The sequence below is a fragment of the Populus nigra genome, chromosome 5 (genome assembly GCF_951802175.1).
Source record: "Populus nigra chromosome 5, ddPopNigr1.1, whole genome shotgun sequence".
In the NCBI taxonomy this organism is placed as follows: Eukaryota; Viridiplantae; Streptophyta; class Magnoliopsida; order Malpighiales; family Salicaceae; genus Populus; species Populus nigra.
In genome coordinates this window covers 23,523,523-23,541,902 of record NC_084856.1, presented here as the reverse complement: position 1 = coordinate 23,541,902, position 18,380 = coordinate 23,523,523, and the positions used below count along the sequence as shown (strand labels likewise).

General features: G+C 34.8%; 2 protein-coding genes and 1 non-coding gene across 5 annotated transcripts in view; 2 read left to right on the top strand and 1 right to left on the bottom strand.

The window, feature by feature from the left end:
- LOC133693331 (disease resistance protein RPV1-like) overlaps positions 1–17,815 on the top strand; it is a 33,210-nt gene extending 15,395 nt beyond the window's left edge. The window contains exon 2 of the mRNA XM_062114527.1: positions 17,686–17,815. Within this exon, the coding sequence (XP_061970511.1) occupies positions 17,686–17,755 (70 nt within the window). The 3' untranslated portion in view covers positions 17,756–17,815. The remainder of the gene's footprint in view (positions 1–17,685) is intronic.
- Positions 635–4,962, top strand: LOC133694041 (disease resistance protein RPV1-like). 3 transcript variants are annotated; one of them, XR_009842215.1, is made up of 3 exons: positions 635–1,556; positions 1,811–1,934; positions 4,488–4,962. XR_009842215.1 is itself a non-coding variant. In XM_062115461.1 (3 exons), the coding sequence occupies exons 1-3, from the start codon at positions 1,355–1,357 to the stop codon at positions 4,702–4,704; spliced, it is 594 nt and encodes a 197-aa protein (XP_061971445.1). In that variant the 5' UTR covers positions 635–1,354; the 3' UTR covers positions 4,705–4,962. The 3 variants fall into 3 exon arrangements, 2 of the variants coding, with proteins under 2 accessions (XP_061971445.1, XP_061971444.1); XM_062115461.1 differs by having other exon boundaries at positions 1,760–1,934; XM_062115460.1 differs by lacking the exon at positions 1,811–1,934.
- On the bottom strand, positions 17,338–17,410 carry TRNAF-GAA (transfer RNA phenylalanine (anticodon GAA)). The gene has a single exon. It is a non-coding gene; the product is annotated as a tRNA-Phe (tRNA).
- Positions 17,816–18,380: the final 565 nt, after the last annotated feature.

Below are 18,380 nucleotides of genomic sequence, written 5' to 3'. Positions count from 1 at the left end.
TAAAACTCAAATCGGCTCAGTGTGTCAAACTGGGACTCGCCTGGCCTGAAGCATAAACCAGTATGGGTTTAAGAAAAAAATAGAAAAAGGATTGACCCGATTTGATCCGGTCAAAACCTAAACCCAAGTTGACCTATGACTCGAAGATAAATCCAAATAAAAATCCAAGCGAGGCCACATAGAGAGCCCAAACCAAGCTTGGCCCATAAACCAGGAAACAAAAGTGTGATGCTCTTGAAAAATTGTAGAAGATAAAAATGGTATTTGATATTTAATATGCAACTATATTTTTTTTATAAGTGAAGAATATTATTATCTTTTTTTTTTGTTAAAAGAAAAAATACCATAATTAATTAATAAAACAGCTTCTTTTCAAGAAGATTTTGCGAAAATGATTTTAAACAAGTTTAATAGCATACATAATTATACTTTCTCAATCATTTGATTTTTTTTTAATAAGAGTATATTATCATTTATTTTTATATTTGTAACTGTATTTAACTGTGTTTTGAAAATATATTAAATTAATATTTTTTTTAGTATTTTTGATAATTTTAATATATTGATATTAAAAATAAAAAAATTATATAATACAATATACCTAAAAAAGAAAAGGAAACTTCCTGAGACCTTCAGCCCAAGACTTTCCCTTCCATTTTGCAGCTCTCCTTTTGCTCTTGCTTAGCTCTGCCACCTTTTGATGGTTCACACTGTTGAAGCTAACCCTCCAAAGTCAAAAATAGAATGGAATGGAGCACCAGGCAGCTAGGCACCACCCAACCAAGGAAAATAAAATAGAAAAAGCATCTGACAGAATATCGAGTTTAACAAATAAAGAAAGGAAACTTCCTGAGAACTTCGGCCATACACTTTCCCTTCCATATTTGCAGTCGTTTTTCTCTTGCTCAGTTCTACCTTTTGCTGGTTCACACACTTGAAGTTGAAGCTAACCCTCAAAAGTAAAAACGTTGCCTTTTCAGTAGCAATTCCACAACAGAATTCGATTTTCTTATCCTCCTCTTTGATCTTTCACGTATTCTATTCATCAAACTTATGGGTTTCTTCTCATTCATCCGTCGCTTGATTCTTAAAATTCTCTTTGGCACGGCTGATGATCTTGTGTTCTTGAGCTTTAGCAATGAAGATACAGGAAAGAATTTTAGTGATCATCTCGACTCAGCTCTCACCTATGCAGGACTTAGCACGTTTAGAAACGATGATGGCATTCGAAGAGGAGAAAATACCGGCTCAGAAACCAGAAAAGCAATACAGGAATCAAAGGTATCTGTCATTGTGTTTTCCAAGGACTATGCTTCTTCAACACGGTGCCTCGACGAGCTCGTCATGATCATGGATGCTAGAAGAGCTAGTGGGCACATTGTGCTGCCCATATTTTACCATTTGGATCCATCTGAAGTCAGGAGCCAGGAAGGGAGATATTTCGAAGCGTTTTCTGCACACGAGAAAAGCTTCGAGGGTGAGATGGGGAGGGTGGACGAATGGAGGGCAGCTCTTAGAAAAGCTGCAGATGTGGCAGGGATGGTTCTACAAGACAGGTACATCACATTCCTACTCTGTTTTCAATTGATTCTAGTACATCACATCCCTTCATTGTTTTCTCTTGAATAAGGCTATCTAATCATATGGTCAAAAACTCTGTACAATCAAGAAAAAAAATTGAAATAAAGAAAGCACATATAACAACAAGAACAAAATTTCAATCCCAAACTGATTGGGGATGGATCCTTTTGGCACATAGTGTTTCCAGTTTTCTACGATGTTGATCCATCTGAGGTGGGGAACCAAACAGGGAGGTATGGTGAAGAGTTTGCTAAGCATCAGATACGTTTCAAGGACCAGATGGAGAGGGTGGAGGGGTGGAGGGAGGCTCTTAAAGAAGTTGCATACATGGAAGGAATGGTCTTAGAGGACGGGTACTAATTTTTTTTTTCTTCGAAATTTATTACATTGATAGCTTATATTTTTGAATCAGCTAAGCATTTAGGAATACTTAATTTGACCTTGATCATTCCATACTCGAACATCACGGTTGAGCCACATAGCTAGGGGGTTGTTTTTTCTTGCTAGTTAACATGTGAGAAGACATTCAATTACCTGGAACCGTGGTTGCCAACTATCCTAGGGGAAAAGCGTTTGACGAGAATGAAAGAAATCTTGCAATTTACTAGAGAAAAGAAGACATTGAAGGCATGCTCTTGGACTGAAAGATTAGTTTTGACAGTAAATTAAATTCCAGAGTCTTTGCAAGGAAATCCAAACTTAGATTGCTCAGGATTTATAACTCTGGAGACTGGAGTTGAAAATAACTGAAAAGTGCACCTTCCTCATGGCAGGCGTCAAGTTCCTTTCTTAGGAGATGAGATATCTGCATTGGGATGAATAGTTGTTTTGAACTTTGAGATCCTTGCATTCCTTTTTTTTGTCTGCAGAAATTTAAACTAGCTATCATCTAGAAACGAAACAAGAATCTTATCGATTTAAAATATGCCAGCCTTAGCAATTGTGAGCACCCTTCTATGCCAGATTTTTTCAAAGGCTAGAAATTAACCTTGAGAGATTGAATTCTCAATATTGTTGTACAAGTTTTATATGGTCCAAGGTTATTTCACCGATTCAATATCGAGACAAGCTTATTGATTTGGATCCGAGAAACTGCACAAGCCTTATCTCTCTTCCGAGTAGAATTTGTTCAAGATTTCCCATCTCTTAACCTTTCTAGTTGTTCACATATCAATAAGAAAGCATGCAATTGACACCAATATTTAAACAAGCTATTGAAAACGATGATATTTGACCAGAAATTCCTAGGAAACTGCTTTTTTGTTTTGTTTCCGATTTGCTTAGGAGTCTCAACTTCAATTGTCATGGTGCTAGACTGCTAGCAATCTCAGATAACTGTCTGTTTTACGTCCAGCGCCCTGTGGCTGTGTTTGATATGACGTATAGGGAAAGGATGTTCTGCTTTACATTTCGTGAAGCAAAAACATTGAAGCCATTCTAGAAATGTCAAAAAATAAACATAAGAAACCTAACTATGCCTTGATTTCATTTATGAAGCTATAATCACTAACGTTTCTGTGTCTTCATCAAAGAAAGAAAAAACAAATGTGTTCTGCATAAGTGCACTGGTCGATGTAGAACTCTCTCCCCTAAGCAAATTGAAGTAGCGATGAGCCTGTGAATCAATTGCTACTGTAGTATTGTCTCTCCATTCATTAGGCATCTTCGAAACACATGCATGGGATTCTTCTTGCTTGCTTCAGCATCTCCAAATTATTGATAATTGTATGACTTGTTTATCCATACTTAACTATCATGGCCATTCAACTTACAAATTATTTAAACAGTAACGGGATCTGAGGATGATAAACAAGGGCTGGTTCGTTAATTACCCTCAATTCAAATGTAATAATTTTTGTTTTCATGTTCTTTTAAAAAAGACCAACCATGCACATTTCAATCCTACTCATAGGATTGTGCATTGAAAATTTCTGATGGTATATCCACACAAACACCAGTACCAGAAATCATGGTATCACCTCATGCTGGACATTTAATATTCATCATATATAGTCTGGTTAAGTTGCATAAGGACAGCCATAAAACTAGAACAAACTGAAACGACAGCTAAAAAACGACTTTCAAGCTCCAGAGCACCTTTAAATCCCCCACGACAGCATCCATGAATGATAACACATCAGCTTATCGGTGCTTGTAGTAAAAAAGATGATTCTTCTAAATGTAGGTCATCTTCTTATCACTCGGGCTATCTACATAGCGTTCTCTGAGGAACTTAATTTGTTCACAATTTGATTTGTTCTTGGTTCGAGCAGCCTTAATCATCATGTTAAAAGGTTATGCAGCAGTACGTTGTTGTGTTTATTGATTGTCAAGGAGTATTCCTTAGGACTCATGCATGTTGACAAATGACACATGCAATAGAGCCTTTCTTGTTCCATGTTTATTGGAAAATAATTCATGGACTTTTGGAAAAATAGTAGAAAAATGATGTTAAGATCAATAATAGTCTTTGCAAACGTGAACCTCCCTCAAGGACCAAGTCCCTTTTCTGATCAGTAGATGAGGTATTTACATAGGGATGGATATCTCTGAGATGTTTTCCGTGTAATTAAATTTTGATCGGAACCGTTTTTGAGCTTGGAGCTGACCTATCATCTAGCAAGGTCAAGCAAGTCTGGGAAGGGGGCCAGAATCTCGGCAGTTTAAAAAGTTCAACCTTAGCGATTCAGACCTGCAGAGGATAGAAGAAACCTTGAGACGTAGATTTTGTACAAGTTTGGCCGTGTTTCTTAATTTGTCAATTCAGCATCCACCCATCTGCATCGATGTATTCCAAGCTGAATTTTTTTGTAGTATATGTCTCCTCCTCCTCCTCCTCTATGTTGATATGATGAGGAATTAGCAAATTAATCCGTGATTTAATTTGTATGAATGTTTATTTGCAGGTACGAGTCAGAGTTCATAGAGTCGATTGTTAGAGAGATCGCAGATAAACTCAACCTCTCACTGCCTCACGTCCCTTTTTCCTCGCTACCACTGTCGTCAGCCCTCTGCCCACCTTCATATTTTTTTGGCCTTTTACGAGAGTGGAGGAGGTCTTTCTTTCCTCCCTCCTCTCTCCTTTTATTTTTTTTGACTTCTCAGTTCTTTGGAATCCAATGAAGAGAGTGGGGGCGGTGGGGGTAAAGCAGAAGTGTGTGTGAATCAATAGGAACTAAGCACGTGGATACCTGTCGGCTGATGAGAACAAAAGGCTTGAAAGAAAGGTCCCACAGCCCACCGACTTTGTCAAAGCATAGATGGATGAATTAATTAAAGGATTGGACTTCAATGAATGCTTCACTCTCTCTCTGTTTACTATTTGTATCTTTGGATATGGACCTTATGACTGTTACTGAAAATATTCAAATACTTTTTCAAGGTTTTTCTTCTCACTAACTGATCTTTTGACATAAGACTGCAACAAGTGCATGCTGACTCTGAGGGATATATCTAGAATCAACAAGAACATATGATATTTCATTATTTATACCAGTTTTTAGATATATCTAGTGATGGAAAAATTAAATTATTTTTTAACACAAGAGAATAGCAATACAAAAGAATAAAATATTTCTAAGTATGAATCTTAAAACTGAAAAAAAAAAGTATATTAATGAAAAAACAAACTTGTGTGATGACTTTTACATTAATTAATCCGTGATTGCACACATACATATACATATATACATATACATATACATATATACATATATATATATATATATATATATATATATATATATATATCTCTCTCGTATAACACATGGCTACGCCATGGTTAGCATTCTAAGTTAATTTTTAATGGAAGAAAAGGTATCTATATTATTTGGTATCATGATTTTTTAACATAGAAACAAAAAGATATTATTTGCATTTAATAAAATAAATCAAAAAATATATGAATAAACAAATCAAAAAATAGTTGTTAATGCTAATTAAATACGAAAGCTAATGTTTGTAGTACAGTAAAAAATAAATGCACATGCAAATATTTAACCCCCACTGTCCTTTGTATTTTATATATTTTTATTTATTATATATTAGAAGTTGATTCTAGCAGCTAAGGAAAATTTTCTTTATTTTTATAAATACATCACATGAATATAATTTATTTTTATAAAATATAAAATGAAAAAAAATATAAATTACAATAATCTCTTTAAGCATTATAAAATAAAAAAAAAACTATTAAAAATTCAATTACTATTAAAAAAGTTAACCAAACAATTTAAAAAATATATGATATAAGATATTCATGAAAATTTAAATAAAAACATTAATTATAAGTTTAAAAATGAGGTGAATCTTATAGTCTAGGTCTGTGCATCTTTTTTTCTTTTTTTTTTAGATAGTATCATTTACTCCAATTATTTTCTTGTAAATAGATGATAAATCGTCCATTAGGAGAGATGATATTTCATCCTCTACTCCAGTTTTTTGTTAACTTTAGTGATTGAAAAATTAAAGTTAAAGTTGTGGGATCCTAAAAATCTATTTCTCAATTCTTTTTTATTTGAAAAACACTTTAAAAACCTTTGAAAACCAACTTTTAATTTCAAAACAACCTTTAATCTCTCTAAAAAGATAAAAATTAAACAAATAAAAAAAATATCAATGACCTCAATCTACTTTTTCTAGCATGATTAGAGAACACCACCACCTTATAAAACTTCTTTAAAAAAAAAAAAACAAATTGACAGCATGATAACCCTTTTTGGGTGACAGGAAGGTCCACATCCGACTACTTTCTCCTTGCTTAATATCTTTCAGTGATTTTGTCTATCTTCTTTCAACATTCAAAAACTAAAACGGAAAACAAATTAAGTTTGAGATCAAGATTTGAAATGCTAAAATAACAGGGATCAAGCAATAGATTAATTAAAAACTATAGAGAAAATATAACTTTTCTATGCCAATATCTAAATGGGATTTGTTTTTGTTAATTTTTATCCTTCTTCTTTTAATTTCTATATTTAACTATAAATAAAGATTTATTTTGCAAGATTGGTATTTAATTCATAACCGAACATCCTCGAAATATCTCTTGACACTTTTTAATGTGTAAAAAAAAAACAAATTGAAAGAAATATCAACATACAAAACCATGCTAATATAATTTGAGAGGGTGAAATTGAGATTAAGAAATTCAATGACGAAAATGCAAGAAACAAAATGGGTTTCACTGTTCATATGCTAAAACAAAATGGGGTTTCACTGTATATGAACACAATAGTGAAATCTCATTAATGCACTTTTCCTGTTAGAAATTATGAACTCTACCCCTTCTACTCTTTTGAACAAGAAGGATAAAACAAACAAAGAAAGAAAAAAGTATGATAAAATGTTGCTTTATGGTTTCTCATCGTCTCTGCACATTGATTTGCGCTCAACATAATATGGTACAGAGTGAGAGAAGAACAATTATCAACATTAAGAGATTGCTTATCAAATCTCAACACTGGAAATCACTTGCTCTCAGCATTTGTGATCCCGACAGCTTCAATGACATGATTGATCTTGAACACTTGACTTATTATTAATTTTTATAACTCAATTTTAAATAAATAATAAATAAATAAATAAAAATAGAATTAAGAATAGAATTAAGACAACACAAATTTAAAATTCAAGGATGAAATTATTAAATTTGAAAGTCAATTGATCAGAAATTAAAGGATTAATACGTTTGAGAATTTAATTAAAATTTAGATTAGTTTAATTAATGAAATCATAAGTTTAATTGAGGAATTAATAAGTTTGTGGATTTAATTAAACTTTAATTTAATTAATTAAATAAATTAAGAATTTAATTGAAAAAATAACAAAGTTTAAAGTTGATTTGAAGGAAAATTACACGAAATTAAAGTTCAAGAATCAAATTGAATAATACAAACCCAAGACTGTTGTGTAAATGACACTATAACTCAGGGAATTCAATTGAAATTAATCTGAGGGCAAACTTAAAAGAAATACTTGATTATTTAGGATTTAAATGTTAAATTTCAAAAGTTAAGGGGCTAAAATAAAAATGTCCATTTCTGCCGAAAGGGCACCATTGCTGGGTGGAACAGTCGTGCCCGTCATCTTAGTCCCGATTCAACATGTGAGCTGGAAAAGTTGCAGTGATTTCGGTACTGAAAATAATCAGAATTGTTTCAAGAATCTTCTTCTCATTAGATCAAATCAGATGATCTGAGAAACAAATAAGATTCTTCAAGTTTCAACAGGTTTTATGGCAAGAGATTGAAGGCAATGAAAGAAGCTGGTGTACACAAAAAAAATAACTGTATCAACACTTACGGAAACCGGTTTAAATGAACTTGTTTCGGCTTGGTTTGATTTGGTTTATGTTATGTAAAAATCAGTAAAACTGAAAAAAAAACTTGCATGATTTCTGGCCACACGTTCCCATAATCTCAAATTACATGCTCATCTTAACCAATGCTTCTCTACACCAGGTAATTTGAATTCAATTAAAGGATGATAAAGCAAGCATGGATCATTATATTGTCTGTGCAACTCCCAGCCACTAGCAAAGGAAAATCAACACAAGCATAATTCTATTTTTCATCTCACAACAGATCTAATGCAATCACAGCTGGATTATTCTTTGATGAGTATCAAATGGGTTTTGGGGTGTTCTTGGGCTACAGTGGTTTTTGACTGTTGTTTTCGGTTTGACAGAGAAACAGTTGGGTTAGTGTTAGGAAAGAAAGAAAGAAAAAGAGAGAGAGAGAGAGAGACATGGTGGAGGTTGTATGTGCTTGCCATGTTAGAGCTGAGGAGCTGTTTTATTTCGGGTTTGGGTTTTGGTTTTTCTATGGTAAGAGATAAAAAAAAAAAAAATAGGGGAGAAACTATCGTTGGGTTTTGACAATGATGGATGATGGGAGAGATGAGAGGCAATCGAAACCAAAACTAAACTGAAATTTTTTAGTTTGGTTAATTCAGTTTTTCTTCTTGTTTGATTTTTTAAATTATTATTTTTCTTTTTTAATTTTTTTAAAGTTTTTTTTTCTCACATTTTTCTGTCATCATGTATGGATAAAAAAAAAAAAAGAGGTAATGGAAGTTTAAGTTAAAGGTGGAGTAACAAGTAGCAATGGAAGCTGACATAAATCAATTTAATACATGAATTAATGTAAAAAAAATGTCAGTATTATAAATATATTTTAGGTATTATGATTTTTTAACATGGAAATAAAAAGATATTGTTTGCCGCTTAATAAAACAAATTTAAAAATTATTTGAACCAACAAATCAAAAAATAATTGTTAATGCTAATTAAATACTAAAATGAAAAGCTAATATTTCTAATAAAATAAAAGGTAAATGCACATGCAAATATTTAACCTTGACTACTCTTTGTATTTTCTATTTTTCTATTTATTATATGTTAGAAGTTGATTCTACCAACCAAGGACAATTTTTTAAATATATAAATATGTCACATAAATATAATTTATTTATATAAAATAAAAAATGAAAAAAATAAAAATAAATTACAATAATCTCTTTGAACCATTATGAAATTAAAAAAATAATTTTAAAATTAATTACTATTAAAAAAAAGGTTAACGAAACAATTTTTAAAAATAATAGATAAGGTATTCATTAAAATTTAAATAAAAACATTAATTAAAAGTACAAAAAAATAAGGTTAGGCCACATTTCTGGCTAGAACCTTATAGCCTCGCACACCTTTTTATTTTTTGGTTTTAGATAGTGTCATTTGCTCTAATTATTTTCTTGTAAATAGATGACAGGTTGTTCATTGAGATAAACAATATTTTATTTTCTACATCAATTTCTGGTTGTTTTTAGTGATGGAAAATTTAAAGTTTGAGTTATGAAAATCTAAAAACCTATTTATTAACATTTTTTTCAACTGAAAACACCATAAAAAATAACATTTGAAAATCAACTTTTAATCTTAAAACAACCTTTATTCTCTCTAAAAAAAATAAAAATTAAACAAATAAAAGACATGAAACTTTTTTATAAAAAAACATCAACACCACTTTCATTGAACTTTTTTAAAAATTGCAAACCAATTTACACTAAAATAAAATTTTTTTAGTGATTTTTTCTATTCTTTCTTAACATTCAAAAACTAAAACAAAAAACAAATGAAATTTGAGACCAAAATTTAAAATGCTAAAATGACAAGGATCAAACAAAAAATTAATTAAAAACTATAAAGAACATATATATATATATAAGTTTTCCATTTCAATATCTAAATGGGATTTGTTTTTTTTTTTAAATTTAGTATTAAAAATTTATTTTTAATATCATTAAAGAATATTCAAAATTATCAAAAAAATTAATTTTTTTAAAAATGCATAAACAAACAAAATTAGCCTAATTTGCCACATCACCGTTCATATGGGCTCAATTTTGTTGGGCCATGAGCATAGTAGTATATAATTTCTTCCGACAGGGACGATATCTGGTAAGAATTGAAGGAAATCTTGAAGTTCCAAGCGCAGTTGAAGCGCGTGATATATGTTCTCTCAAGAAACCCAAGGTGGCACAAAGGTATTGGTTTTTGCTCATGGCATATTCGTGCACTTGCAGCATGTTTGAGACCCAATTTTCTATTAAAATTAATTTTATTTATATAGTATTTAAATTGCATTCATTGAGTTAAAATCATGTATTTAAAAGAGATATATTATCATTGAATTTATTTTATTCTATTTTTCTACAATACATTTATAGTATTATTAATTATGAATACTCTTTCATTTATAGTATTTAAATTTCAACAGGTTTTATCGCAAGAGATTGAAGGCAATGCAAGAAGATTGTGTACACATACAAAATCCATTCACAGTTTCTGATAGAGAAAAATCTGTCATCATGTATGGATAAGCCATCAACGAAGCTATAAACAGTATCATCATCTTGGAAAGATACACAGATACCAACCACCTGTTATCAAGTCCAGCCTATAGAATCATTTTCCTTAAAAACGAGAAACACAAGAAATCTGATAAAAAAATCCAAATTTTCACATCAAGAAATATGATATGTGTGCGCGAGGAAAAGAAATGGAACCAAGAAAACTAATGATCTGAGTGTAGAAACTTTTGAAACAATCATTTCATTTTACTGATATTTTCTTCATTGTTAAGAAGTGCTCGTGGGGATTGCTCTCTTTGATATTCGTAACTTCAATGATACAAGTTATTCATATCAAGTCTTCGAGATTTCTTACAATCTCATGAAGTTTCAAGGTGACAAGGCAGCTCTTCTCCCGTCTTCTTGTTTTTAACTAAAACTCAAAACTCCACTTATACTGTATGGAAAAAGCATACAAAACCTTCAAAATAAAATAAATAAGCAGAAAAGGCAAGAAAACAACCGGAAGATTCTTGGGTTTTCGAGCTGCTGGCTAGAACAAGCAAATTGTTGATTACAGGCCATGCATGTCATGATTTTACACTTGGGCTTCTGATATTTCAGGGGCTGCACAACATCCCTTGTAAAGTCAGGGCCATCCCTTCCAAAGTGACCATAAGCAGGTGTACGTCTTCAAGAACCTGCCATTGCCACCCCTCTTAAGATCCAAGCTAATGGCAATCATTCCGGGTCTGAAATCGAAGTTTTCCTTCACGATGCTGAGGATTTCCTTATCTGGGATCTTTCCTGTACCATATGTGTCAACAAGAACTGACAATGGTTCGGGCACACCTATAGCATAAGAGACTTGAACAATGCATCGGCGAGGAAGACCACTTGCAACAATGCTCCTGGCTGCCTGCCTAACAATATAGGCACCACTCCTGTCTACCTTGGTAGGGTCCTTGCCGGAGAAGGCACCACCACCATGTGCACCCCAATCACCATAAGTATCGATAATCCAGCATCACCGTGTGGTCCACCAATGACGAATCACCTTGATGGATTGAGGTGGAATATGGTCTTCTTATCAAGGTTCTTCCTGTTAAATGCACAGAGAAAATCACACAATAGATGAAAGCTGGATGTTTAAGACGCAAGAAATTAACAATGAATCGTTCAATCTTCATTAGGCTCTTGCTCTGGTTTATATAGAAGTACCGAGCAGAGAAAACAAGGGGAAAAGCTTGACATGCTATACGCATGTGAGCTGGAATGGAAATAATAGAAACAAATTGAAAACCAATTACTAATAACAGAAATAGCTAACTAAACAAACTGTGACTGAAATACCCTTTCAAACCCTCCCTTAAGCCTAATTGTTGCAGCAACAATTAGCTTAAGTCTGCAAGATCACAAACCCCAAGTGAATTTCAAAGCCTCTGAAAATCTTCAGCCTTTAAGGGCTTAGTCATTATATCAGCCAATTGATCCCTACTTCCACAGTGCACCAAGTCGATCAGCCCTTCTTTAGTGAGATTTCTCAAGAAGTGATATCTCACATCTATGTGTTTACTACGTCCATGCATCACGGGATTTTTTGAAAGCTTAATTGTGGAACTATTGTCACACCATATGCGAGTGCAATATTCATCATTATACCTCAGCTCCTTTAATATCCTCTTTATCCATATGGCTTGACACGTACACATTGCCGCGGCCACAAATTCAGCTTCAGTTGTGGATAAAGTGACAATTGGTTGCTTCTTTGAACACCATGATATTGCACCAAAATTCAACAGGAAGACATAACCACTTGTACTCTTCCTATCCTCCACATCTCCAGCATAATCGCTGTCTGTATAGACCCGTAATTCACCATTCCCATCCTTTCTATAGTAGATACCATAGCTCACTGTCCCCTTCAAATACCGAAGTGCTCTCTTTATAGTCTAAAGATGTAAGTTAGTGGGTTTTGCCATATACCTGCTTACCAAACATGTGACAAACATCATGTCTGGTCGTGTGGCTGTGAGGTACATCAAACTCCCCACTAACTGTTTGAAATATGTCTCATCTACTGGAGTTCCATCCTTATCTTTGCTGATTTTAACTCCCGGAATAATTGGACTGCTCACTTCGTTACTTTCCAACATCCCAAATTTTGTTAGAATCTCCAATGCGTATTTTCGTTGACAAATGAAAATACCATCTTCCCTTTGCACCACCTCAATTCCAAGAAAGAAATGCATATTTCCTAAGTCAGACATGTCAAATTCTTTCAACATTGAACTTTTGAATTCAGCCAACATGTCATAGTCATCACCAGTGAAAATTAGATCATCAACATAAACACTAACAATCACAATCTTACCCCCTTTGCCTTGTTTTGTGAACAATGTTTGCTCACTTTCGCATTTCTGGAATCCTTCCTTAAGAAAGTATGCTTCAATCCGGTGAAACCAAGCTCGCGGAGCCTGTTTTAACCCATACAAGGCTTTGTGCAACCTGTAGACCATCTGCTCCTTTCCTCTCTTTATGTATCCCTTTGGTTGTTCAACGTAAACATTTTCGCATAACTCCCCATGAAGAAAAGCAGACTTCACATCAAATTGGCCTATTTTCCATCCCTTCTGCGCAACCATGGATATAATCATCCTCACTGTATCCATTCTAGCTACTGGTGCGAATACTTCAGTATAGTCTATACCAGCCTTTTGCGAGTACCCTTTTGCCACCAGACGCACCTTGTGTTTTGCAATTTCCCCATCTTCATTGTACTTGGTTTTATAAACCCATTTTACCCCAATCTTTTTGACATCAGCTGGTAAGTCTACTAGTGACCAAGTGTTATTTTTCTCAATGGACTGAATCTCATTGTCCATTGCCCGTACCCACTTCTCTTCTTTCACAGCTTCTTCATAGTAAACTGGATCCTCTGCTGCCATCTGCATGACATACACCTCATCTTCACTCAAACCTTCTCCATCCACATAATCTGTCATCCATGCTGGGGCATGACATGTTCTCCCTTCAGTCTCATCATTACCCCTTTCTATCACAGCAGTAACATCTTTATTTCCTTCTACCTCAACTTCAGCTGCAACTTCAGCTGTAACTTCATTTTCCCTCACACTTTGTTGGCCTTCACTGCTGCTGACTTCTTCACTTTCTTCCCCACTGTCAGTTTCAATAGCCCCTTTATTTTCTCCTTCTTGATGCTCACCCCATTCTAGGTCCAACAGAATCTGTTCCTGGAATTTTTCACCCCAATCCCACTCCTTCTCTTCTTCAAAAGATACATCCCTGCTCACTACCACCCTCTTTTCTATAGGATCATACAACCTATAGCCCTTGGTCTCTTCACTGTATCCAAGCAGAATACAAATGAAGCTTTGGTTGTCCAGTTTGCCTCTCTTTTCGTGTGGAATGTGGACATGTGCAACACATCCAAACACACGAAAATGTTCCACAGTAGGTTTCAACCCAGTCCATGCCTCCTGAGGTGTCACCTCTTTCACTGCTGCAGATGGACATCGGTTCAACATATAGCAGCTCCACATTACAGCTTCAGGCCAAAAACTCTTAGGCATCTTCTTGTCTGCCAACAAGCAACGAACCATGTTCATCATGGTTTGGTTCTTCCTTTCAGCCACGCCATTTTGTTGTGGCGTGTATGCAGCAGTTAACTGCCTTTTAATTCCATTTTGCTTACAGAAATCAATGAACTCCTTTGAATTAAACTCTCCCCCATTGTCTGTTCTTAAACACTTCAAAGGTAGTTCTTTCTCCTTTTCAACTAGCTTATGAAAAGCTTTGAATTGCTGAAATGCTTCACTCTTCTCTACTAACAAATATACCCATGACTTTCTGCTATAATCATCAATAAAACATAGCATATATCTCTTCCCCCCATTAGACCTTGGTGAGATAGGACCACAAATATCTGCATGAATTAACTCTAGTGGCTGTGATGCTCTCCATATGCTTTTCTTAGGGATTATATTCCTACGTTGTTTGCCTACAAAACATTCTGTGCATGTCATACTTGCAACTTTAAAATGGGGAAATCCACGGACCATTCCCTTTTGTTGCAACAGCTGCAATCCCTTGGCACTTAGATGGCCAAATCTCTTGTGCTACAGACGAGGTAAGTCCATGGAATCTACTTGCAAACACCTAGGAACATTTAAAGCTCTCTGCGTCTCAGCCAACAGAATAAACATTCTGTTGGCACTCATCATGGTCTCAATTATAAGTCCCCTTTCAGGGTGATAAATTCTGCAAAATCCACCCTTAAACAAAATCGCTAAACCATTCTCTTGAAGTTGCCCAATGCTCAACAGATTATTAGAGAGTTCAGGAACATGATATACTTCATTCAAAACATGATTCACTCCATTTATAACCAATATCACATTTCCTTTTCCAATTACCTTCATTCGGTTGTTATTTCCCAACTTGACATAATGCAGAAAAGTAGTGTCTAAGTTGGTAAACATACCTTGTTCCCCACACATATGGTTTGAGCAGCCTGAGTCTAGAAACCAAACATCATTTCGGTTTCTCTTCTGCAACCCATCATGTACCATTAACAGCCTCTCCTCTTCTGGATTCAATTCTGTGTACCTTGAACCTTTGTTCTCCTCATCAATTCTTCTCTGCAAATTGGCATGTTCTTGGTTCGATTCTGTATAACATGGGTCTTTGTTCCCCAAATCAGCATGTGCCATCAACAACATCTCATCCAGTTGATTCAATTCTGCATAATTGGCTTCTCTGTTCAAACTTGGACATTCATATTGGAAGTGTCCAAGTTTGTGGCATTTGAAGCATTCCACTGTTGCTTTATTGTAAACTTGAGGTCCTCTCCCACGACCTCTTCCCCTGAAACTACTCCTCCCTCGGTTTCTACTCCCAAATCTATCATCATAAATTCTTAATGCCTGATCATCACCACTTCTGTGCCTTCTAAATTTCTGTTCGTGCACGAGCAATGAGCTTTGCAGCTCATCTACTGAAAGCTTGTTGATGTCGTTTGACTCTTCAATTGAGCAGACGATGTAATTGAAGTTTTCAGTTAGAGTACGCAGTATCTTTTCAACAATCTTCCCATTTGTCATGTCTTCTCCAAGATTCCTCATATCATTCGCCACCAACAGTACTCTCGAGAAGTAATCAGTCACTGTTTCCCCAGGCTTCATCTCTAATACTTCGAAATTTCTTCTAAGGATTTGGAGTTGTGCACGCTGAACCCTAGCATTCCCTTGATACTTGATTTTCATAGACTCCCAAATTTGCTTCGCAGTATCCTTCTGGGCAATTGTTTTCAAGATTGACTTGTCAATTGACTGGAACAAGTAATTCTTGGTCTTCAAATCCTTTAATTTCATCTCCTCCAAGGCTTTCTTCTGTACTGCTGTCAAAGCTTCTATCGGTGTTGTTTCCACCCATCCTGTCTCAATGACGCTCCAATATTCCTTTGATCGTAGCAGATTTTCCATGAGCATGCACCAATACTCGTAATCTCCATCAAACTTTGGGATACAAGCTTGTGCGTAATTGTTTGAATCTGTTGCCATCTCTTCTCACTCGATGTTTTGGGTTTTATGGTGTTTATGAAGGCTCTGATACCAATTTGTTAAATGCACAGACAGAAAATCACACAATAGATGAAAGCTGGATGTTTAAGACGCAAGAAATTAACAATGAATCGTTCAATCTTCATTAGGATCTTGCTCTGGTTTATATAGAAGTACCGAGCAGAGAAAACAAGGGGAAAAGCTTGACATGCTATACACATGTGAGCTGGAATGGAAATAATAGAAACAAATTGAAAACCAATTACTAATAACAGAAATAGCTAACTAAACAAACTATGACTGAAATACCCTTTCACTTCCCAGGGATGACTGGCTTGATAACATGCTATTTCAGGTCAGCAGCAATCTCATCATTGGTAATATATAGTTTCATCATGTTGTGTGGAAATTAGAACAGTGTCCAATGAACAAACAGAACAATCTCTCTCGTCATATCTTCAACGTCCACATGTATCCATCTACTCCTTGTGCGTGCAAGTTCTCTTCGTTCATGTTCTGTCTAGAAACAACAATAGAACAAGAGTCAGTCGGAGCCCTATCGACAGACGACCCTTTCATGCCTCGTTAAAGATCGATGGGGAATTGCTATATCAACCAAAACCACAAACATCGCAACCATCATAGCCCCATATTGCTTATACTTCTACACTCTCCAAGATGCAAAAGCAGAGCATTTAGCAATCAAGGTTACTGTCCCTCCTCCTCCTTTATCCCTTGCTACTTGTCAAGTCCACCAAAGTTACTTTAAGATGCCACAGCAAACAGAGAAGAGAAGGGATGGTCCATAATTGATTGCATCCTTCTCATTTGAAACAGCAAAGTCCGGATCAAAGTTTAGAATCAACTTCAAAAGATGAAAAAGAAGAAGAAGAAATCTTCAGTTTCAACAACGCAGATTAAAAAACACTAAGCAAAATTGGCAAAAGCATTGGCAACAATCAAGAGCAGGAACAACAGCACTGCTCTGGCTCTCTGAAACTTGGGGGCAACATGCCAAATACACTTTACCACCCTCAAAATCTGTCCCGCCACTCCTCGGTGCATAATCCATCTGTCTTATGTTTCTCCAAATTCTTCGAAACTTAGTAAAAAAGAGTTTGATCATGTGCTTGATTTGAAGCGGAATATTGGTGAACCTTCAAGCTGCCGCGGTGGCAATGTTTCTTCGGTGACTGGATTGTTTCTTCTCTTGATGGAATTGTCACTGCTCGGGTTTAGGAGCTGGAAACAGGAGAGAGATCTGCGCCAACTGAAATTGGCGGGAAAAGACGTAATTAACAAACTAAATCGAAAAAGAGAGAAATGCGGTGAGCGTGGATCGAACACGCGACCTTCAGATCTTCAGTCTGACGCTCTCCCAACTGAGCTATCCCCGCCTGCTTGTTGCTTCTTTTCTGTTAAGAATTATGAAACAATAAACTTATTCTATAATTCATGCATTTTGCGAGGACATCTGTGCATCCTTTCTGCTTTCCGTGCTTTTGCGGTTGTTACTGGGAAAGAATTTAACATTGGATTGAATTTTCTGGTAAGTTGAAATCTCAACTTGGCTTATTATTGTGGCAATTACCAGTTATATAATTCATGTTTAAGAAATTAGGATGCCTGTGATGAAGCTTTACATTAGTTTTGGGGCTGGAATTTATTGTAGGAAACCTGTGATGGAAATGAAGCAAATCCTAGACGCTGGTGTGTGTAGCAGCTGCACTTCTTATACCTGAAGTCATTGGCTTTCACAAAGAAAAGAGACCTCATGATGATAGAAAACCAGGAAACACTACAACATTTAATATAGTTTTATTCATATAATATTTTTATTAGTATGAGATTAATACTTTGTCTGTGATAATTTTACTTATTAATTCATCGACAAAATACATCTATAAGTAATTTCATTATTTATCGTTAATTATGTCGATAAAAAAAATTAAAAACTGATGGTTTTATAAATGAAAAATGCATGAAAAAAAACAATTCCTGCTGCAAATACACGATGAAATAAATCTCTTAAGATATTTTATAAAACATTTCTAGGAAACTGCATTTTTGTTTTCTTTTTAATTTGCTTACAAGCCTTAACTTCAATGGTCGTGGTGCTAGACTGCTAGTAATCTCATTACTGAAACCTAACTCTGCCTTGATTTCATTACTGAAACTATAATCACTAACATCACTGTGTCTCTTTCAAAAAAAGATACAAAAAAAGATAACGTGTTCTGCAAAAACCAATTGAAGTAGGGATGAGCTAGCTAGTGTATCAATTATTACTGTAGTATTGTCTCTCCATTCATTAGGCATCTTCCAAACACATCCTATAGAATTCTTCTTGCTCGCTTCATCATCTCT

What these genes read in the sequence shown, in the direction of transcription:
- LOC133694041 (XM_062115460.1), top strand. Translation starts at nt 1,054, where the DNA reads ATGGGTTTCTTCTCATTCATCCGTCGCTTGATTCTTAAAATTCTCTTT. An exon ending in GGGATGGTTCTACAAGACAG is followed by an intron (nt 1,557 to 4,487) that starts GTACATCACATT and finishes GTTTATTTGCAG; the next exon opens with GTACGAGTCAGAGTTCATAG.